General features: G+C 40.4%; 2 protein-coding genes across 15 annotated transcripts in view; one reads left to right on the top strand and one right to left on the bottom strand.

Moving 5' to 3' along the window:
• SPC25 (SPC25 component of NDC80 kinetochore complex) overlaps positions 1 to 24,122 on the bottom strand; it is a 119,211-nt gene that overhangs the window by 51,588 nt on the left and 43,501 nt on the right. The window contains exon 8 of one of the 3 annotated variants that reach the window (XM_045367199.3): positions 7,768 to 7,786. The exons of the other annotated variants lie outside the window; for them this stretch is intronic. The gene's annotated coding sequence lies outside the window, so the exon portion shown is untranslated. Of the gene's footprint in view, positions 1 to 7,767; positions 7,787 to 24,122 lie in introns of those variants that run through there. 3 annotated transcript variants of the gene reach the window in all.
• The window catches only part of NOSTRIN (nitric oxide synthase trafficking), a 63,043-nt gene that overhangs the window by 26,253 nt on the left and 12,668 nt on the right, over positions 1 to 24,122 (top strand). For 9 of the 12 annotated variants that reach the window (XR_012421187.1, XR_012421188.1, XM_065525614.1 and 6 more), the window contains 7 exons: positions 1,709 to 1,771; positions 1,973 to 2,054; positions 5,048 to 5,110; positions 7,793 to 7,891; positions 15,468 to 15,593; positions 23,263 to 23,361; positions 23,458 to 23,583. Coding sequence is in view for 9 of the 12 variants with exons in the window: in XM_065525614.1 (XP_065381686.1) it covers positions 1,709 to 1,771; positions 1,973 to 2,054; positions 5,048 to 5,110; positions 7,793 to 7,891; positions 15,468 to 15,593; positions 23,263 to 23,361; positions 23,458 to 23,583 (658 nt within the window). In the remaining 3 variants the exon portion in view is untranslated. Of the gene's footprint in view, positions 1 to 1,708; positions 1,772 to 1,972; positions 2,055 to 5,047; positions 5,111 to 7,792; positions 7,892 to 15,467; positions 15,594 to 19,069; positions 19,226 to 23,262; positions 23,362 to 23,457; positions 23,584 to 24,122 lie in introns of those variants that run through there. The other 3 variants (XR_012421189.1, XM_015432327.3, XM_074009384.1) reach the window with 2 other exon arrangements.

Consider the following 24,122-nt stretch of genomic DNA (forward strand, 5'->3'; position numbering starts at 1 on the left):
CCTCCCTCCCTTCCTTCCTTCCTTCTCTTTCAATTTTTACCCCGTCTTTTCCCAGGTGTTGACCAAGTTACTTCTACTTTAAAAGATCAGTTAAGTGAGGGCCAGAGATTCTTCCAAGGTCATGCAGAAAACAAAGGGGGAGCATCTCCATTCAGACACAGGCCCTTCTGAGGCCACATGCTTGGTCCTGTCCTGATACCCAGCTCCTCCAAGGGGCAAATGTCAGATACTCTACCCTAAAATGTGCCTGACTTCATTTTTTAAAAATCAGCTATATTGAGTTTTAATTTACATGCAATAATAAGCACCCATTTTAAGCATATGATCTGATCAGTTTTGACGTATGTAAATACCCTGTGTAGCCACCACTAAAATCAAAATGTGGACATTTTCATCACACCAAAAGATTTATCATGTCTGTTTGTGCTCCTTCCCACCCAATCCCAAACAACCCACTGATCTGCTTCCTGTCAATATAGATTCATTTAGTGTTTTCTGGAATCTCCTATAATTGTAAGTACATAGCAGGTATGCTCTTGTGCCTAAGCTCGTATCTGGCTTTGGATGCGTAGAAAATCTGGCATCTTTTGGTCTAGTTCTCTTATTCTTAGACTGCAGGATGCAAACTAAGGCATTTTGAGGCAAAACCTCTGCACCATTCTGATTAAGGCAAGGATGCAGATCCACCCCCTTCCTCTTCATCAGAATCTACACAGGCCTCTGTACTTGGGGTTTCTTGATGTGACTGGACTTACTATCCTGACTGTTGAAGGCAGACTAGATAGGGCCACTGTGGGAGAAAAATGACATCACACTTCCTAATCCTCCCACTATGCCATGAGGGACTGGGTAGCATTATCCTTTGTGTTAAAGTGAGATACTGCTTATAGGACCATAAACTATCTGAGCTGTTGTCTTCAAACCCAGCAGGGAACAGGAGCCGGACTCCAACCCCAAGGACAGCAGCAGGACGTGAGCAGAGCTCTCAAGCCCTTTATCACTTAACTTTTCTGAGTCTCAGTTTTTTCATACCTATGTGTATCCTATGACCAACCTGTTCTCACCCTCGGCTATTTTATTTCCCCTGTTTTATTTTATTTTTATTTCTTATTTTTTTCTTTTTGGTGGGGAGAGGGGCTCAGGGGATAGGGTCTTGCTCTGTTGCCCAGGCTGCAGTACAGTGGCATGATCATAGCTCACTGTAGCTTCCTGGGCTCAAGCAATCCTCCTACCTTGGCCTCCACAGTAGCTAGGACTATGGGCATGCATCACCACACCTGGCTAATTTTCAAAATTTTTTTGTAGAGAAAAGTTCTCGCTGTGTGTGTTGCGCAGGCTAGTTTCGAACCTGTGGCCTCAAGTAATCCTCCCACCTCAGCCTCCTAAAGTGCTGGGATTTACAGGCACTTTAGGAGACTGAGGCAGTGCTACCACACCTGGCCATTTCCACTATTTTATACAGATATGAAATAGGAAATGAAAATCTAAATGAAAAATGACTGGAAAAAAAAGCAGTATATATAATGAGTATAGCGCAAATAAATGTATTGGCAGAATTTAATCTCACAGAGAAATTGAAATAAGGTTAGGGAAGTGAATGCAATTGTTGAATGTGGTGAATCAGATGTGATATTGTATTTCTAGCCAGCACATCCTATTTCCTAGGAAAATGACACTCACCTTTGTTCCCCACTGTTTTTGCCTTTAGCTGTATCAGCAGTGCCTGGGCCTGGGCCTCAGAGGGAATGAAATCCACAGCGGACCTGCATCAGTGAGTTCTCCCACCCTGGCCTTTCTCCAACTCTAAAGGGAGTCATAAATATTTAAAGTGGGTGTGCTACAAATATTCCACTTCCAACTTGCACTGAATTGATGTGCCAGAACACCCTACTTTGTTTCCCCAGAAAGTAATTTGGAAAGTAGATATAAACCCTGATATTATGCTTCTGTGTCTTTTATGTTTTATTTCCAGAAAACTTGGCAAGGCAATTGAATTGGAAGCAATAAAACCGACTTATCAAGTCCTAAACGTACAAGAGAAGAAGAGAAAATCAGTGAGTCCAAACCTTTCTTTACTTTTCCTGTTTAAAGCAAGATTCCTGTGTTTAGCCCAGAAAGGAAAAGGTGATCTGAACATGGTACCAGCTTTCAGGAATTTATCCTAAAAATAAAATAAATACTTGTATTTATTTTAAAATAAATGAATAATAAAAAACACAAATCCAAGATTTATGTGCAAGGATGTTAGAGCATTGCTTATAATAGTGAAAAACTGGAAACTACTGAATCATTCAAAATAAATTGTGATAAATTTAAGCAATAGAATAATTTGCAACCATTCAAAATCTTATTGTAGAAGAATTTAATCACATGGGGATTGTTTTTCACAGTATACTGTTAAATAAAGCAGAACAAAAAAGTCTAATTTATACAATCTCAACTTCATAAAATGAATATGTATATATTATATATGTATAGAGAAAACTGGCAGAAGCTTCTCAAAATGTTAATGAGTGATCTTTAGATGGTGAAATTGGAGGTTTTTATTTCATTTTTATACTTTTTTTGCATTTGAAAAACAATTTTATCATTCTGTTTGTAAATAAGAGAATGATAAGCACAATTTTTACAAAGATGTTTTCTAGCTTATTAGCTTGGTATTATGTAAAGGTAATAGTGGGTACAATCCTCAAATATCCTAAAAATTACAGAAAAATAATTCAACAATCCTTTCAGGGGCACCTGGTCCTCTGATAGCAGATCCTCTACTCTTTCTCTGTGCCTTTCCTTCTAGAACAGTTTTTCTTTCTTTCTTTCTCTCCCTCCCTCCCTCTCTCTCTCCCTCCCTCCCTCTCTCTCTCCCTCCCTCCCTCCCTTCCTTCCTTCTCTTTCTTTTTTTTCTCTCTCTCTCCCGTTCTTTCTTTTCCTTTCTTTTTTTGACGGAGTTTTGCTCTTGTTGCCCAGGCTGGAGTGCAATGGCATCATCTTGGCTCACTGCAACCTCCACCTCCCGGGTTCAAGTGATTTGCCTGCCTCAACCTCCTGAGTAGCTGACATTACAGGCATCTGCCATCATGCCTGGCTAATTTTTATATTTTTAGTAGAGACCAGGTATCACCATGTTGGTCAGGCTTGTCTACAACTCCAGACCTCAGGTGATCTGCCCATCTCGACCTCCCAAAGTGCTGGCATTACAGGCGTCAGCCACTGCCCTTGGCCTAGAACAGTTACATTTGTGTTCCTTTTTCTTTTTCTTTGTGTATTATTCAGTAGTTAAGCACTTTATACTCTACTTCTAGGCAACATAATTGGGTGTTTAATAAACACTGCTTGGCTCTCATAGGGGTGGGGTTATGGTCACTGTTTGTTTCAGGACCAGGTGCAGGTAAGAGGTTTGTAAGCTGTGGTAGGTGGTCCCTGTGAAGGGAAGGGGTGGTGGTTAAGGGGGAGTTTCAAGGAAATACAGTCAGATAAAGCACATCCTCAGGGGCAAGTCAGAAGGATGAGGAGAGGTATGAAAGTTCTGATGGAAGAGAAATGATTTTTAAAAATTGTATTCAAACTCATTAAGCTGAGTCAGGAAGTGGAATTGATATTTGTATGTACATAGGTATATTTTACCAGAAAGGATGCTCTATTCAGTTGCGGGTGATGGACAGAACTTGATGGGAATTACTAGCAAGCAATATAACCTGCCTTAGCAAGCCAACTTAATAAAAACCAATTACTAGTCTATATTTCATTGATTACAAAATATTTTTCACACTGCATAAGTCATTAGCATTTCTTTAATATTTACCATAAATGAGGCATAGTCCTGTGATAATTGATCACAGTGCTTTAGTTAATGGATGTCATGAGCACCCCCAAACTACTGGTCCTGTTTTTCTTCTTTTCTGCATTGCCCCTCTCCACTGCACTCCACCATCCCACTCTACTCTCACAAAAGGTTAGATTTTATTTTGTAAAGTGAACTTGTTCCACATTCCAGCCACATACATGAAATCAAAAGTGGCATAGTACATAAAATATTTTCATTGTGTCTGTTACAATGAACCATATACTCTAAATTGAACCAACTGGAAAAAAATAAAAGTGTAGCATTCGCTAGATCTCAGAGTAGTTGAATAATGGCTGATTGCTGGGTCTGTGTTCCGGGGAAAAATGTTCTGCTGTAACTTCCATCAGATCTCCCTGGGAAGTTGTCAGGATCATTTTCATCATTATTATTACTGTCTCTTTGGCTATTTAAAAGCAAGGGAAAAAGTTAATTATGATTAAGAGTTCAATATCTTTGAAATTAAAGCAATATTCACTTCAGGGGCAATGGAGACACATAGTAAAATTGGCACTGTTAGGACTGTTACCAGTTTTCACGGTGTTGAGGTTTTTGCTGCATGGATTGACATGGAAGATGATGTGATGGGACTAGCAACAATATCAGCTCATGCAAGGGCCTCTTGCACATGACTGCACATGTTTGCATGCTTTTTACATTCTTATAGATTAGAAATAATTATTTTACTAAGTCCTGTTACTTGACACAGGGATAAGATAATTTGTCTAATATGTCCATTGTAGGATCTTGAAATTCCCGTGAATTGTAATAGTGATTGATAAGCTAGTACTGTGACTGTCTTAGTTCAGGCTGCTCTAACAAAATACCATAAACTGGATAGTTTATAAATAATAGGAATTTGTTTCTTACAGTTCTGGAGGCTGGGAAGTCCAAGATCAAGGCACCCGCACATTAGCTGTCTGATGAGGGCCCACTTCCTGATTCATCAGTGGCTATTTACTCACTGTAACCTCAGATGGCAGAAGTGGCTGGGCAGCTCTTGGAGTCTCTTTTATAAGGGCACCAATCTCATTCATGGGGGCTCCACCTTCATGACCTAATCATCTCTCAAAGACTCCACCTCCAAACACCATCACTTTGAGGGAATAGGTTTCAATCTATAAATTTTAGGGGCACAAACATTTAGTCTATTGCAGTGACTAAAGAAGAAGAAAGCAAAGCTTTGTTTCCTTTTTCCTTCTTCAATAGCTTGACAATGAAGTTGAAAAGACAGCAAATCTTGTCATTAGCAACTGGAATCAGCAAATTAAGGCAAGTATCCACAGATATCATTTGTGTAAACTCAGTTTTTAGAATTGAAGTGTTTTGCTTTCATACAAATGTGATGACGTTCTAGCATTAGTACTTCTAAGTGCTAACTGAAGAGAAAAATGTTTCCTTACCTGAGTTGTTACATAGATATATTTTTCACCAAACCAATGGAAGTGCATGGCTCTAAATATGATTATTTAGAACTTATTATGTGCTAAGTGCTCTACGTTTATGTATTTAATCATCACAACAACCCAATGTCATATGTCATTGTGCATTGCCCCATTTTACAGATTGGGCAATGGAGATAGAGAGAGTTGAAGTAATTTTCCCAAGGTTACAGAGCTGGTTAATGGTTGAATCAATGGTTGTCATAAGTTGGGTTCCAGGGTCACTGCTCTTAATCATTACATTATGCTGACTGCCATTCTGTATAATTTGTAACTTACAGCAAATGATAAACACTACCTGGGTTTTGTTTTTTTTAATTTGTAGAAAGGTGTTAGTGATATGTACATCACTAGTGAGAGTGGCCCAGTGAGGGGTGGGTAGTGATATGTAAAAGGGGATGCATATATCAATTGCATGAGTATGTGGGGTCCACTTTTTGTGCACAGCACTATTCTAAGACATAACTTTTTTTCAAGTAATTTAAAATTTAGTTGGCTAGATGACATATGTGCAGGAAATAGGGAGTACATTCTAAGGAGAAGAATTACGATCTGATGTGGGAAGCTAGAGCATATCAGTATGAGTTCTGAAGCAGAGAAAATAACAGATGGGATCCATATGCACAGAAGATTATTCTAGAACAATGTAGTATAGGAGGAATTCATTTCAGGTAGAAAGGACTAGCAGTAAATCTGCTAACAAGACTCAATGAACCCCTCTGAGAAGACTTGTTCTGTAAGTGTTGAAATCCTTTTTCATCTCCAAAGCGTTAGTGCCCACAGAGAACCTTTACAAGTAAACAGCCACTGATGCCAAATAACTAGAGATAAACGCCCTCAGAAACAGGCAAACTTGGTGTTACTTCCAAAGCTTCTGCCAAAACTGAGGACTGACTCCATAAGACCAAGGACATTAATAAAAAGTGTTTGATGTAAGTGAATTTCTATGTCCACAGTAGTTACAATGGTAAAAGGATGCTCATGAGAATCACTTTTATAATAAGTCCCAGCAACAGTGTCCAGTCATTTGTTTTTAGTTTTGCCATGGATTTTATGAGTTTTCTTTAAAAGGAATTGTTTTTTATTTTTTTAAAGAAATAGAGACAGGGTCTTGCTATGTTGCCAAGGCAGATCCCAAACTCCTGGGCACAAGGGATCTGCCCACCTTGGCTTCCCAAACTGTAGGGATTACAGGCATGAGCCACTACACCTGGCCTTTAAAAGGATTTGTTTTTAAAAATCCATTTTCTTTAAATATTCAGCTATCACAGGAATTCAGTACAATGAATCAAAAGCCAGAAATAATGCTGAGAGGCTGCAATTGCTCCCAAGAAAAAACATCTTTTATCATTTCCCAGTTTCTATCAAGTCATTTTTCTAAATAAAAGATTTCATTTTTTTTATGAAGAGTGACAGAGAAATTAGAGAACATAAAATTCTTGGGCTATAATAAATTTCTCCCTTGAAGTTACAATTCAAGGGATTCAGCATGTCAGTAATGAAGTACAGTCTATTTAGGAGACTCTAATGAAAAGCCTTAAAGGACCAAATATTCATGCCTCACAATCTTATTTCCCAGCAGGCATGTGGCTGACAGGAGGTAGAGAAAGAGGGCCATGAGCTTATTTCTTTAATTTTCCTTTGCTGAGGTTTCTCACATTTAGAGGGAGGCAGAAGGCGTTGCCTCTGATTCCCAAGCTAAAAAGCCAAGGAAGAGAGACCTCCCCTTTACTATCTGGTTTGACAGTCCTTGCAACCTCGAGGCAAAAAGCCAAAGTCTTTCAATCAGCCTACTTCCTGAACAGGCTAAATCCAACTTAAACCAAATTCTGTTTGCATAATTTATCTCTGGAGCATCATCTTCAGCTAAATTCAACTAGGTAGACTAGGAAATTATCCCCTAAATCCTAACCTGCTCCAAGGGGTCAGCATGAACAGGGTAGGGAGACTCTGAGTGCTCCTTCCTTCCCCACTTCTTTCTACTTCTCCAACTCCAGCAAGTGCAGGGCGTTTCACAAGATGCCAGGCAAATGCCCAGCTCTCAGGCTTGGCCATCAGGAAGCAAATTGCGACCCTTGCCACACGTTTTAAGATAACATCTTAAAACAATCTCAATTGTAGCCTAGGTTGATGTAAAGAATGATGCAGGCAGTCTTCCGTGTTTGTTGTGATTTCTTCTGTGGTAAAGCGATTATGCTCACTAGAACATTATTTTGGAAGTTTGCAGGCCTTCGATGATTTAGCAAAATTCAAAACCCTCTTGAGGGTACCCAATATAATGAAAAAATATGCAGGAGTTCTCAGGACAAAGTGTTAGCTGCTCTGATGTTTTAGGTACATTTTGAAGTGAGAATGGGAATGAGTACGCATTTTTGTTTCAGCCTTTGGAGGATTCTAGGATACATAATCGTTAAAGCTAGCACATGAATGTGCTTTGTTCCAAAAGAGAAGAGTTTTCTCTTGGCATCAGCCTCTGCTCCTTTTTTTGTTGTTTGTATGTTTCTCACTGTAGGCCAAGAAGAAATTAATGGTTAGTACCAAGAAACATGAAGCACTTTTCCAGCTTGTAGAAAGCTCCAAGCAATCTATGACTGAGAAGGAGAGGCGGAAGGTAAGCTGTCATGGCTGGCTGAGTGCATGCGCCATAGACGGATGGGCTTGCTGCCCTTAGCTACAAACACAAGAGAATGGGTTGATTCTTCTTTCTCTGTGGGATCCCTGCAGAGATGTAGCTTGACAGAGCATAAAAGGGGATTCCAAATCATTCCTTGTGCGTACGCGCACACACACACAACACACACACACATTTTAAACTTTATTTTAATTTTTTTAAATAGAAGGGATCTCACTGTGCTGCCCAGGCTGGCATCAAAGTCCTAGGTTCAAGGGATCCTCCCACCTCAGCCTCTCAAGTAGCTGGGACTACAGAAGCATGCTACTTTGCCTGGACCACATGTATTCTTTAAAAATATTATTGACAGATGACAAATGAGACCAATGATGCCCAATTTTTTGAAAGGAAACTCTATTAACATTATCTTAAAAAAACCTCTCAGCTAATACCCCAAATAAGTTAAAAAAATACTTTATATATGTTGTTTGTTACATATAGTACTTTATGTATTATGTTAATATGTTATGAACATTATGAAGCATAAAAGTAGAAATGTTTCCAGGATGAGAGAAAGATGAAATAATATTTGAAATGATTAGCAACCATGATGTCTTTAGATAATCATTAAGTAATGTTTTCAGGAAAAATATATACTTGGAGCAAGGTTCAGCCTTAACCATAGTAAATTTAAATGCATATTTCTAATAGTCTTCTTGATAATTTTTTTTTTTCTTGAGTCAGAGTCTCACTCTGTGGCCCAGGCTGGAGTGCAGTGGTGCAGTCTTGGCTCACTGCATCCTCTGACTCCAGGCTTCAACAGATTGTCCCACCCCAACCTCTGGAGTAGCTGGGACTATAGGTGCGCACCACCAGGCTTGGCTAATTTTTTTTTCTTTTTCTTTTTTTTGCATTTTTAGTTTAGACAAGGTGTCACCCTGTTGGCCAGGCTGGTCTTGAGCTCCTGACCTCAAGTGATCTGCCTGCCTCAGCCTCTCAAAGTGCTGGGATTATAGGCATGAGCCACCACCCCTGGCCAGCCTTCTCGATAATTTTTTATTTGTTCATCAAAATTTTTGTCAGATCTCATTTCACTGTTTGCCCTTTCACGTGGGTAGTAACACACTCACAACCAGGAGAGGTGGCAGCGTCAGCTCGGACATTTTGCTGTGGATTCTTTGTGATTAAATTGCTAGTGGAACATCAATCTACAGGTTCTTGGCAGAAATCTAAGATATTTGTGCATTTTGTTTATGCTAACCTAACTGGAGCCAGATAATGTCTGTAAAACTACATGGCCCAGGTATATGTCAATGGCCACATGTCCCAGATGCTGGAAGGGAAAACACAGTGAGGGCCTACGGCAGCTTTTCAGGTTGCAGAATCCCCACCCTCCCCCCAGGCCATATCAGAATCCACAACTGTCCATGTGTGAGCACCAGTGTAGACTCATATATTAAGTAAGAGTAAGCTTGACCACTAAGTTTTCAGGCAAAATGAACACAAATAATATTGGGGTACAGGAATAAAATAAAGATTTTCTGCTTACACCCCAATAGATTATCTTGCACACCTCTTGTGGTATGTGCCCCAGATTGAAAACCTTTGACATAGTCAATATCTTCTACAAAAGATGAGTCCCTACTAAGGAAATGCAACCAGCACCACTGCAAACCCCTTAAAAGGAAGAGAAAATTGTCATCGCAAGTAGCTCTTTAATCTGAAGAAATATCCATTGAATAACTTAAATTCATTGTTAGCAAGATTTCACAAGAGTCTTATTTCTTTCCATGTCAGTCTTCACAGTTGGAAATGATCATAATAAGTATTGAATAATGAGGCAGCTTCCGAGGAGGCGAACCCACAGTCTGTTAAAATACTCAGTGCCAGGACCTGCCTAGGCATTCTGAGTGCTCATTAGAAGCTATTCTTTATTGATGTCATGCAATAATAAAGAAAAAAGCATGGCAGCTAAGTGGTGAATTTCCTCTTCCTACCCTCATCAGCAGCTTCCCTGGGAAGTAAAGGTCCACAGTGCTCTCTCCCTTCGTCCAGTTGGTAACCATAACCTTGGTTGTTACTCTGTCACACACCCATGCCATCTTCCCTGCTTAATCGGGCAGCTTTTGTTAATCCTGAAGCTGAACACCCAAGAGGGAGGCATTCATTTTCTCATCTCACACAGAAGCGCTCATGATCACCTGAGCTGGTGCTCTGTGCTGCTCAGCAAATTCTTCCTTGTTTCCTGCCCAGGAGTCTTGATTCTCTCACCAGAAGCTGATCTAAACCTCCGTTCTCCTCACACCTCCATCCACGCACTCCTGGCACAGTATCTTGCCTCCTACCTCACAGAGTAAATAGAAGTCAGCACAGCCACCTGCCTACTGAAGTAATAGCATTTACATATCTGCAATGGAGAGGCCAGTTCTCCGTCCTGTGCTCTAATCTCATCCCATCCTGCCTCCCAGAGGCCCTCTCTTGATTATCCCATATTTCCCATATCTTGGATAGCCCTCTCCCTAATGATTCCTCCCCACCAGGCTTCTATAACTCTCCCTGTCTTATAGTCTGTTCAGGCTGCTATAACCAAGTTCCATAGATGGGGGTGGCTTCAACAACAGACATTCTGGAAGTGTAGGTGGAACCCTCCTGACCTAATTTGGTGGGAAGGCACAAATAGTCTATTGCACCTTCTCCCCATCTTACAAGAGTAAAGAAAGTTGCAGGGACACTTATTTATGGGGTCTTCTGTTCCTCTCCAGATATTGTCGTGTCTCCTTTCTACAATACATCTTAGTGAAAGGGGTGTCTGCTCTATCTCCACTTCCTCATCTTCTGTTCGCTCTTCAAATCACCCTAATCAAGCTTTCCCCATCTTTCCACTAAGAGTGTTCTTGCCATTGAAAACAATGTCTTCTCATTGCTAAAGCTAACAGGTACTTTCCAAGTCTTACCTTAGTTCACTTCTCGGAAGTATTAAGCATTGTTTACTTCCCCTTTGTAGAAATATTCTCCTCTTTTGACTTTAGTAACAACTCATGCTTTTGTTTTCCTCCTCCTTTCTGTAAATTTTAAATTAGATTCTTTATGGGCTGCCTTTTTTGGCCTGATCTTTATATATTGCAGTTTCTGAAGATTTCTCTTCTGGGCCTCACTCTGTTCTCTTCACCATTGTCTCTCCAGTGTCTGATACAGTACTCTTGATATCAGGTACTCAATAAATAATACATACTCACTAAGTATATTCTCAAGACTTCAACTACAGTATCTATGCTGGCAATACCCAAATTTGTATCTCTAGCCCAAACCAGTCTGTAAACTGCTTTCTGACACCTCAAACTCAATATCTAAAACTCCAACCACCACTTCTTTCTACCAAAGATAATCTTTATTTCTGTGTTTTCTGTGTCTTTGAATATCATCACCCACCATATCCTCCCAATTCTAACTCAAACCAGATACTTCAGTGGCACAATCTTGGCTCACTGCCACCTCCACCTTCCAGTTTCAAGCAATCCTCCTGCCTCAGCCTCCCAAATAGCTGGGAGTACAGGCATGCACCATCATATCTGGCTAATTTTTGTATTTTTAGTAGAGATGGGGTTTTGCCATGTTGGCCAGGCTGTTCTCAAACTCCTGACCGCAAGTGATCTGCCCACCTTGGCCTCCCAGAGTGCTGGGATTACAGGCGTGAACCACCGCACTCAGCCAGGAAAAACTCTTTCATGTGGCCTGTAAGACCCTTCCTGACTTGAACCTTGCCAATCTCTTCAACATCACCTCTCCCCATTCCCCATCGTAAACTGTGTGATCCAACTTCACCAAAAAATATTTTTCTGTATCCTGCCATGCTATTTTGCCTTACCAACTCCTACTTTCATTTTAGTTTTATTCATATGGAGATCAATTTTTTGAGCACCTACTATGCGCCAAGTTATAGCTGAAATGTCATTTTAATTTCAAGGCTAGTTTAGATGCCTCTCTTGATGTCCTTCCCAGTGGTACCTATACAATTCTATCAGCACACAAGATGGTAATTGGTCTGTGGGTCCCTGACTAGAGAGGGAGCCTGTCTTGTTCCATTTTCTATTCCCAAAGCCTTGCACATGACACATAGAAGGCCCTCAATGTCTGGTGAACAAATGAATGTGATGTTTGTTCCAAGAGCAAAAAAAAGGAAGGAAAGGAAAAGAAGTCAATCTTTGACAAATTTTAGTAAAGGTTTCTGAGCAGTTCCTTAGGTAAGAATACAGGAGTCTACAGCTGGGCACAGTGGCTCAGGCCTATAATGCCAGCACTTTGGGAGGCTGAGGTGGGCAGATTATCTGAGGTCAGGAATTCAAGACCAGCCTGGCCAAGATGGTGAAACCCTGGGCATGGTGGCACATGCCTGTAATCCCAGCTACTCGGGAGGCTGAGGCAGGTGAATCGTTTGAACCTGGGAGGTGGAGGTTGTAGTGAGCTGAGATCGCACCACTGCACTCCAGCCTGGCCAACCGAGTGAGACTCCATCTTAAAAAAAAAAAAAAAAAAAAAAAAAATATATATATATATATATATATATGAGTATACATTCTTCTTTCATAAATATACTTGGAACTACCTGCTATAAATTTGCTGAGCAGAAAATTCTAGTCCACAACTCTATAGTACAGGCTGATGAATATTAATGGTGATCTCAAAAGCAACTCAGTTTCATTCCTGGAGTGCTGAGCATTCTCAGTAAGAATCTGAGGACAGTGATTTAGCAGAGTATAATGATGACTCTCTGAGTCCTTGCATTGAACTGTTGCTAAGTTAATGTTCACAAGCTTGCATTTCTACAGACAGATGTGGTTCATTCAACTTGATACAAAACCAGATACGTCTTGTGTAGGTCATACATCAGAGCTGGGGGACAGCTGTATAGCCCACATATCAATTGGAATAAAAAAAGTGAGCAGTATTAATATTCAACATTTTGGATGAATGTTTTTCATGATTGTAAGGTTAGTCAACATATCCTTAAATAGAGAGGGTCCATTTTAACAGCCTTTGTCTCTGTCCTTGAAACTCCTAAACTACTAAATCAGGGAGGTCTTTGATGTTTGTTTTTTTTTTTTTTTTAGACGGAGTCTCGCTCTGTCGCCCAGGCTGGAGTGCAGTGGCCGGATCTCAGCTCATTGCAAGCTCCACCTCCCGGGTTCACGCCATTCTCCTGCCTCAGCCTCCCGAGTAGCTGGGACTACAGGTGCCCGCCACCATGCCCGGCTAATTTTTGTATTTTTAGTAGAGACGGGGTTTCACCGTGTTAGCCAGGATGGTCTCGATCTCCTGACCTCGTGATCCGCCCGTTTTGGCCTCCCAAAGTGCTGGGATTACAAGCTTGAGCCACCGCGCCCGGCCTGATGTTTTTTAAAGAATGGTTTGAAGACCATTTGCATCAGAACCATGAGAGGAGATATAGTCAAAATTCAGATTTTCTAATCCCCCTACAGATGTATGAAATAAGTATTGCTGTTTGTAGAATTCTGGAATTTGCAATTTTTACAAGCATTTCAGGTCATTTCTAAATAGAGTAAAATTGGAGAATTGGCTGGGTGCGATGGCCCACACTCATAATCCTAAAACTTTGGGAGGCTGAGGTAGACAGATTGCTTGAGCAGAGGAGTTGGAGACCAGACTGGGCAACATGGTGAAACCCCACCACTGCAAAAAAATACAAAACTTAGCCAGGTGTGGTGGTGCATGCCTGTGGTCCCAGCTACTTGGGAGGCTGAGATGGGAGCATTGCTTGAACCCAGGACAGGGAGGTTGCAGTGAGCCAGTGAGCCATGATTATACCACTGAACTCCAGCCTGGGTGACAGAGCCAGACCCTGTCTCCAAAAAAAAAAAAGAAAAAGAAAAAGAAAAAGGGAAAAGAAAGATATTGAATGCTTCAAAAATATATCTATAAAGTTGGAGAATGATTCATGCAATCCAACTTCTTTGTTTCTCAGAAACATGAAATTACTTGTCTGGGTATTTTAAGAATCAGTTTCAGCTACCCTGGCCCAGGGAGTTTTGTATTACTGTACACTGATTTTCCAGAAGATTTAGTAATGAGAATGACAAATTTTGGTGATAGGCAAGAGGGGGCTCTTTGTAAGGGAGCAGATCATTGGGTAGCAGTATGAGAGGAAACCATCTATCAAGCTGTCCATAACTTGCAGTGAACACTGGGCATGTATCTCAGGCTTTTCACTGGCAATAATTATACTGGCTAAATTTTGAGTGCTATGCCAGGTGTTGGGCAAGGTGCCATCTGCCTCATCTGTGTTACCTATGTCAGAGCCAAGGGAAATCTTCCCTTTTGCCCTGTGATGTTAGGCTAAAAATCACTGACAAGAGGCAGATGAATAGGAGAAAAGGCATACTGATGTATTTGATCATAGTTTTATGTGACATGGGAGCCTTCAGAAAAAAGATGCAAAGATACAGGGGAACTTGTCTATGTTTATGCTTAGGTTTAACAAAATGTAGAAATATTATGTACAAAAGGGGTGCAATCTAATGCTAATAGGCTGCATGGGAAAACCCAGTAAGGCCCTCTTTCTAGACTCTTCTTGGCCTCTCTGTGCAGCCTTCCTTCCTGCTGGGGATGGGGCAGGACCCTCTCTGGAATAGGGGTCTTGTGACCTACAGTCAAACCAAGTAAGTCAGATAATTTCTTTATGGCCAGTTTTTACACAGAAAGGCGGTGGAAAAGTGGGAGTAATATTTTTAGATTTTTATGGCTGGCTTTGGAGAAAAGGGGTTCTGGTTTCTGTGAGCTTCCTTGGAGAAGAGGGATTCTGGTTTCTACCAATAGCCTCCGGGGAGAACGGGAGTGAGAGATAGGAGGACAGAAGGTCAGAGAGAAACTTTTACTTCTGAGGCTGCTTCTGAGACCTTCATTTTTGTGGTATTGTTTTCTGAGTCCCAAGATGTGCCCGAATTCTCAAAGCAACCCAGTATGAGAAAACTGTGGCTCAGGAAGGTTAAGTAACTTGTTTGCAGCTAGGACCAGGACTCTTATCCTGGAAGTTTGATTCCAAACCTCTACTTCTGGGTTTATATAGTAAAAGTAAAATAATATTGCTAGATAGAACAGTAGCCAGACTCATTCTAAAAATTAGTTCTAAAAATTGTGTGATTCCACAAGTCTATACCTAACCTGGTAAGAAATGCAGGAGCCTGAAGGATTTACCAGATAAGACTATGGGATTCATTGGCCAATTGCAGTCTTGACCTGTACTGTCAATTCTCAAAAGCTGTGTTGTTTGACCTTCTCTGTGATTGTGTGAGTGTAGACAAATCACTTCCTATGTAAGGGTCTCAAGCCCATCAATGTGTAAGATTGGGGGAACCATACTGGAAGGCCCTTGGGTTTCCTTCAGGTTTGGCCATGCATTTTTTTCTGATAAAGATCTTTGGTTTTGTCAACTATAGTCACTGTTTATGACTGTACGTGAGAGGTGAGAAACATATTGAGCCACATACAATTTTTTCTATGGAATTATAAAGGGCTTTCTAAAATGTGTTAGTGAGTGTGTGACATTGATGTTTTACATTAGCTCCTCAATAAACTGACAAAATCAACTGAGAAGTTGGAAAAGGAAGATGAAAATTACTACCAAAAAAACATGGTGGGTTATTCTACCAGACTGAAATGGGAAAACACACTAGAGAACTGCTACCAGGTAAGTTATATATTCACATTTTTTTCTTCTTCTGTGGAGTTTTGTGTGACCTTGAAGATGGAGGTCAGATCTACAGTGACAAGACCTGCCCTCTGTCATAGCTATGAGCATCACACATATTGTGACTCTAGACAAACCACCTTTCCTCTCATTGTTTCAATTTCTCCATGGATACAATTACTAGTGACAATTTCTTGAATTTCATTGGCCAGAGTTTCTGTTCCTAATTCTTAGTGAACAGGATAGCACCCAGCTAACTTCAAAAAGTGCTGTCAAAGTGAAGTGTAAATTAAGGATTAAGTGTTAGGTGGTTGGAAATTAGTTTTAGTCATGAGCGATGACTCACACAGTGATCGCTTATGGAGGTCAGGCATTGTGTTAGGCACTGGAGATACAGAGCATTGAATAAAGTAACATCTCAATGCTTGAGATGTGTACATCTCAGTGGCAAAAGTAGACACATAAAGAAGGAATTGTGGCAAATTATCTGATAACAATAGGCAAAAGATGTCAGCAAGCACATCACAAAAGGAGAAATCAAAATAATTAATAAACCTATGAAACAATGCTAGATTATTTGGCAAAAATTAGAACTTGACAATATCAAGTATTGGTAAGGATGTTAGGAAACAAGAATTACTGTACCCTGTAGGGGGAATAAATAATGATATTTGGTGAAACTAAAATAAGCATGTACTTACCACACAGCAGTTCCCAAAAGCAGTTTTTAGGCATATATCCTACAGAAAAATGTATACTTTTATTCCAAGAGTGATGCACAAGAATGTTTATTGCAGAATTGTTTATAATTCTGTACGCAATCTTCATACCCATCAAGAGAAGAATTACTCTTCAAAGATGCTCGCATTTGGAAAGCGAACTAATATCCATCGATGAAGTTAATTAAGACTATATTTAAACATGAGTTAACCTCAACAAACATGATGTTGAAGAAAAGAAACATACCACTTACACAATCTGTGTAAATTAAAATTCTTTTAAACTCATGTGGAAACTATACTGAGTTTATATGTGTGTGTTTGTAAACTTACACATATAGACTGTCCATGTATTCAGTGGCAGAAATGGAGCCCATGGGGGAATACAACAGAACTGCCAGAAACAGCCACACAGCTTATGCACGGCCCCTGGTGAAGCAGTGCAACCCCAGGCTCAACATGAATATGACCAAATTAAATAACTATCAATTCTGGAGAGTAAGAACATGCATATTTTGGTTTTATTTTTCCCCACCTGTTTTAAATTAAAAAAAAAAAAAGTGTTTAAAGCAGATATGATTGGAGAAAGCCATGATCTAATGGCTAGCGTGGAACAAGTGCTTGGTGCTCAGTGCTCCTCTTTTAGGCTGTGCTAAGCACATTCATGTGCTTCCGTTTTGTATTAATCACGACATTATGAGGACATTGAGGCTGGAAAGATGAAGCAATGAGCCTGAGATGGTTTCAAGATTCAGCCTGGACCTCTGTGCTATGCTCCTGCTCCAGTGAAAACTGGGAGAGCAAAGGCTATGTGGCAGGCGGAAACCCAAGGGCTGCATTTACATCTCTTGCAATTCAACCACTCAGAGCAGGATAGATGCAGAATTAGAGAAGAAAGGGGAAATTAAAGGAGATGAAAACTTGGGTCAAAAATAGGAACAAATGAGAAAAAATTCCTTAATTTACACCTTTAAACATAAGCTTCTGGTACTCTCCTTGCTTATGCTAGATAGATTTTAGATGAAGGTGATGAGAAAAGGTCAGGGATTTAAATTCTAACTTCATTCATTTGAAATCTGGCTCTGCAACCTGGGCTCTGACCTTGCCTCACCTCACCTCATCACTTCCTGATGGAGCCGTGGTCTTTCCACTGAGGACAGCTTCCTTGGATGGCCCTGATAGGAGATGGGAGAGACATTTCTGCTCCCACTCCATCTTCCAGGCACCCACCCTTCAAGGGCTGTGAGAAAGATACTTCACCTCAGTGTCTCTATCCTCCTCACCCTTCTACCTACATCGCAGCAATGGGAGATAAATGGGTCCTACCTGGTGTAGCTGATAACTAGCTTGCCTTCAATATATGTTAGGGAAGGCTATGATTATCTTCATTATCAGAAGCTCTTACTACTCAGTTTCCTTTCCTCCTGATAAGATCCTCTACATCTTTCCTCTCCAACCACTACTCCCCCTTCTCAGCATTCTTAGAGTTTATATTGAAGCATCATGGAAATTATCTCTTTTCTTACAGTCTTCCAGACGGTAACAAGGTATACATTCATTTACATTTCAAAAGGCATCTTTCAACTTCAGCTCTCAAAATATTTAAGACCTAGTTTAGTTTCCTTCCTTCCTTCCTTCCTTCCTTCCTTCCTTCCTTCCTTCCTTCCTTCCTTCCTTCCTTCCTTCCTTCCCTCCCTCCCTCCCTCCCTCCCTCCCTCCCTCCCTCCCTCCCTCCCTTCCTTCCTTCTTTCTTTCTTTCTTTTTTTTTCTTTTTTTATCCAAGTCACATGGAATATCTACTCATCATAATGTCCTTGAGGAAGAGCATTTTCTTTCTCCCCTCTTGTATCCTGGATTTTTGCTACCGCTATGCTGGAGGCCACCAGTGTTTCAGTCCTTCTCCTTTTTAGTTCATACAGCTTCTCTTACCCCACCTTCCTCTGAGTTCTCTCCTGCCACCTGAGAGCCAGCTCAAGCCCGTTAGACAAAACGTGTGATGACTTCTGTCAAGTCACTCTTGCTTCACTTGAACCCTCAATAATGATGCCCTTAGTTGGTATTTCCTGGGCTTGTGTATACTCAGTCTATACCAGCAGGTCATTGACTCACATATTACTCTATGAATGCCATATTTTGCATATGTTTATGACATTCAAGAGTCAAATGTTAGATTCATGAATCATATAACAAAAACAGCCTGAATTGACTCAAAGAGAAATTTTATTATAAGTGTGAGCAATGGAAATGGGACAGTTAGGGTCTCTCAGTTTCATTTTTTCTCCATTCTTTCACCATTCTTCTATAAAAATTGAATGTAAGAATTCATTTTAGGGTCCTACAAAGTGTCCTCTTCTTTCTTTTTACTCTACATGGTGGATTTACAAATTCTTTCAGAGAACATTCATTGAACTACATTCAAGGCAGTGTACTAGATACTGTGAGAAATATTGTAAAACCTCAACTGTGACCATAAGTAATGAAACCAATTCCACAAACCACATGTCAAAATTAGTCTTATTACTTCACAATCATACTATGTTCTAGCCACATCCTACCCTCCAAGAAGAAACAATTCAGATGATAGAAATAATCTATATTTTTCACAATAATAGCCATATTACCAAGAATTACAAAGAATCAAATGCTTGGGACTGAAGTACTCACTCAAGGAAGTATTTTAAAAAGCCATTTGCGATATGTGTCGAGAGCCTTAAAAATATTCCCTTTCTCAACCAGTGTTCCTCCTCTAAATCCCAGAACACAGAAAATGATTCGAGTGGCTGTTTTCTCAGTTCTCCCAAGGATGGCACTTGAGTAGTCCCACTCTAGATGAGAGGAATAACAACTCGTTACATACAATGGACTCCTCAGGACAGTAGGGCTTCATTCTTTCCTAGGACTCTGTTGAAAAAGGTAATTTCCTTTCTCTAAATCTGTCTTGAGGAAATAGCTGACAAACCAGACACAGATTTCTATTTGAAACAAAAGTAAAAGTCAGGAAACATTGCAAATGTCCAACATTAAAGGGATGACTGAATGAATCACCACACGGCTGCACAATGGACGATTATGAAGTAATTAAAGTGGTATTTTCAGAGACTAATGACACGGGAAACTGTTCACATGTATGGTTAAATGGAAAAACCAGAATTTCAAATTTGAATAATTTGATAGACAACTGGAAGATAAAATCGTACATATACACATACCTAGACTGAAATATATCAATATGTTAATAGCAGTCACCTCTGGGTGGAAGAATTATGATTTTAAAAATGTATTTTTTGTGGGCCTTTGTGGCCCTAGGACAATGTCTCAGAGCACCTGGGGTGCTTGTTAAAAGTCAGATTCCTGAGCGCTTCCCTAGACCTGGGAGCCTCTAAATCAATCAGAGCCTCTGAATGATTATAAAGAGGGGTCTAGGTATTCTAAAGTTTGAGAGTTCCTGCTCTAGAAAGAGCATATTTCTTTTATCTGTTCTATGACAGTCATTTAAATGAAAACAAAATCCCTTTGACCTCTTCCTGTAGTACCAGCCCAAAGGCTAGGACAGCGAGAACTGGAAGGAATGAATGAAGAACATAAATTGTCATGATGCTTGGGTCCCAAACAGGCTCTAAATCTGCTGAAATCTGAATCTTTCTGGATAACTCCTTGACCACACTTTCTTCATATGTACTATTGTGGAACTTCAAGAGGACAGTTTGAGGTCCTCCAGAGTATCTGGCTTCTCTACCACTTATTTTATGTAAAAAGAACAAGATAATAGAAAGCAACAAATCATTAAATGAGTTATGGATCTCTCCTTTGCACAGTGGAATTTATTTCCTCCTCTTTTTATGAACAAACATAGATCATTTTAATGATTTCCCTGAAATGTAATTAAAATCTGTTAAGCATTACCATGTCACTAAGGGACACTGGTTATCTAGTCTCAGATCGATGCTAGTGGTTCAGCACTTGTCAAAGTAAAGAAACACCTGTCCACTAGGGATGCAATATGTTCTAAAACGTGGCTTTTATTTTCTCTTGTCTTTTACTCATAGGCTAAAACAGAAGAGCTGCTTTCTAGATCTTTTTCTATAGGATAAGGACTTCTTTTTGAAGATTGTCACATAGGAGATCCAAACAACTGAGCAGAATTTGTTTTACATATTTCTTATGAGGCATATCGATTCTGCCCTTTAAGAAGCAAAACATTTGATAGGCTGTTCTGTGTCTTTAATCCTTTGTCTGGGAGGCAGAAGGGCAGACAGCCACATTCAAATGACTGGTGCCTCCAATTTTGTGAAAGCCTCAGGGGACTGCCAGCATAAACAAATCCATTTGACTCCCATTGATGTATGAAAATTGGGCAGCTTCAGAGGCAACTAAGAAGACTGCCATGGGGGCAAGGTTCCAGGCTTCCAATCCAAATGTCAGGACACTTGGTACAAAATCTAAAGTTGCATGTGATTGGCACAGATGTTCATAGTTACTGCCTGAACCTGTTACTACTTTCATTTACAAGCAGTGTTCAAATGACTATATACCAAAAATCAAAACGTGGTATATACATACCATGGAATATTATTCAGCCAAAAAGGAAGGGAATTCTGGCACATCCTACAACATGGATGAATCTTGCAGACATTATGCTAAGTGAAATAGCCAGATGCAAAAGAACAAGTAGTGTATGATTCTTCTTGTAAGAGGTACCAAGAGAAGTTAAATTCATAGAGACAGAAGGTAGAATGGTGGTTGCCAGAGTAGGCAGAGCGTAGGAAATAAGTTGTTTCATGGGTACAGTTTACTTTTGCAAGATGAAAAAAGTTCTAGAGATGAATTATGGTGATGGTTGCACAATAATGTGAATGCACTTAATGACACTGAAATAGATGCCTAAGGTGGATAAAATGGCGTGTCATATTATGTAAATTTTACCATAATTAAAAGTATAAAGAAATTTAAAATAATTTTAATCACCATATACCATAAATGAATTAACAGCACAGGGATATAGAAGAATACCATACTGGATCAGGCCAGTGGGCTCCTGTAGGAATGCCAAAAGGTGAGCAAGGAGAACCCAGTGATCTTTGTGACTCTCCATTCTCACCTCTTGCACTGCCAAGGGCCTTGAGACATACCCATCTTTCTTCTTCCCTATGGTCGTGTTACCCACCAATTTGCCTAACGCCTTGTTCATGAAAGATGATTGCTGGTGATCTCTGTGGGATGGAGGAGTTGGGATGGCGGTTATGAGAGCAACCGAGCTGGCCTTCTCTGGATAAAAGGATGAATGCCCAGGCCTTGTTTGTTTTTTCTCTTTCTTTTCTTTCTTTTTTTTTTTTTTTTTTTTGAGATGGAGTCTCACTTTGTTGCCCAGGCTGGAGTGCAATGGCATGATCTCAGCTCACTGCAACCTCCACCTCTCAGGTCCAAGGGATTCTCCTGCCTCAGCCTCCTGAGTAGCTGGGACGACAGGCACGTGCCACTACACATGGCTAATTTTTGTATTTTTAGTAGAGATGGGGTTTCGCCATGTTGGGCAGGCTGGCCTTGAACTCCTGACCTCGGGTGGTCCATCCGCCTCGGCCTCCCAAAGTACTGAGATTACAGGCATGAGCTACTGCGCCTAGCCAGGCCTTGTTTTTACACATGCACACACACACACACAAAGATGGGAAGAATTTTGTCTTGGACACCTGCCATCGCCATTAAAACCCAGACTCCCCTGGGCACATACCCAGCAGCCTTATTCTGCCCCCACATGGCCTTGGAATCTCCCTTGGTACTCTGCCTGACCCGGTCTTCTATAACAATGCTTAGTTGTTAAACCTTTCTGCCCTCTCTAAAAACCACCAGTCAGCAACTCAATTGGCAGGGATCTAATAAGTAACATTTTAAAATGTGTGTGTGTGTGTGTGTGTATATATATATATATATATTTTTTTTTTAATTTAATTTAATTTTTTTTGAGACAGAGTTTCACTCTTCTCGCCCAGGCTGGAGTGCGGTGGTGTGATCTCGGCTCACTGCAACCTCCACCTCCTGGGTTCAAGCGATTCTCCTGCCTCAGCCTCCTGAGTAGCTGGGATTATAGGCGCATGCCACCACACCTGGCTAATTTTTGTATTTTTAGTAGAGATAAGGTTTCACCATGTTGGCTGGGCTGGTCTCAAACTCCTGACCTCAGGTGATCCTCCCACCTCGGTCTCCCAAAGTGCTGGGATTACAGGCGTGAGCCACTGCGCCTGGCCTCTAAAATGTTAATAGCTAACAAGGCAAATGTGATTCCTCTCACTTTGTTATTTACCCTTCCTACCTAAAAGTTGTAAGTCTAATAATGAAACTTCTGTCATCTCACACAAAATAAAAAAGCTATGTGCCTACCTGCAAACAGTGGACTCTGACTCCCAGGCCTAATTTTAGGTAGAATTATGAATTGGTCAGACTTTGGGATTATTCTCTTGTCAAATAATCTCCTTATACAGAGAATTTGTGGCTTGTCATTCTCTTCCCTGCAGAGACTAACAGAACGCCTGGAATGTACTATAAACAATTCTAAAACTATTGAGTGTCTCAATGCATTTCCAAGACATGGATATGGGCTTTCCCGGGCTTCATTCTCCTCTAGAATTCATAGATGTGTCTCAAATGCTTCCATTTCTTCTTTCTCCCTCTTCCTTGTAAACTTAGGTAACCCACAGCATCTGCCTATATCCCTTTTGGGTCAAAAGAGCCTGGGGAAAGTGTGTGAGTTAAATCACTCTTAAAGGAGTGATTTAAGATACCAAGACACAGTTCTCTCCTGGAAATCTCCCTCCACTGTGGTTTGGATATGACATAGTCAAGAGGCTAAACATGAGACTTTGCTCAGTCTGTCTTCAGGTGTGTCAGTATTTGATAAGTGACTTCTGTTTTGCATAACAACTGGCTGATCTTACCCCAATTTTCATTCTTTTCAGAGCATTCTGGAGCTGGAGAAGGAAAGAATTCAACTTTTATGCAATAACTTAAACCAGTACAGCCAACATATTTCTCTTTTTGGCCAAACCCTGACCACAGTGAGTATAGACGATCTCTCCATTTCTGGTATGCCTGGTAAGAAGGGGCAGAAACCTTTCTTCGACAACCTTATTCTGCTCCCCTTGGCATTGCAGTGCCACACGCAGATTCACTGTGCCATCAGCAAGATTGACATTGAAAAAGATATCCAGGCTGTAATGGAAGAAACTGCAATTTTATCTACAGAAAACAAATCTGAGTTCCTGTTAACAGATTACTTTGTAAGTATGAAATGGAAAAAAATAAGTTACATTAATGAAGAATCTTAGGTACTGAGGGACTTATATGGAAAAAATTGAAAGCAAATACCATGTTTTATAAATGAAAATGATTTCTCATAGCCCATATAAATAAAAACACCCAGCGTTCTAGTTTACAAACTGGGCGATGGAAACATGTCTTTGGTATTTTCTAGAAGGAAAGAAAGTCAAGCAGGGTTTTAAACAGAATCTTCATATTCGGTCTTCTATAAAAGTATTGCCAGGTAGATATGTTTCAATGACCTATAATTAATCACTGTATATCACGTGGTGCTTAAATTCATTGTCTGCACAAATTGCTGTGCGACAAATCACCACCCCCCGCTACCGCCTCCCCCTGCCAAAATAATGGCTTAAAACAAACATGTATTATCTCATAGTTTGTGGGTCAAGAATTCAGTTGTCTTAGCCAGGTGTCTCTGAGCCCCTCCCAAGGCTGCAATCAAGGTGTCAGGCTGGGCTGCAGACACCTCCAGGCTCTTCCTGCAGAAGACTCACTT

This window comes from Macaca fascicularis, chromosome 12 (assembly GCF_037993035.2).
Source record: "Macaca fascicularis isolate 582-1 chromosome 12, T2T-MFA8v1.1".
In the NCBI taxonomy this organism is placed as follows: domain Eukaryota; kingdom Metazoa; phylum Chordata; class Mammalia; order Primates; family Cercopithecidae; genus Macaca; species Macaca fascicularis.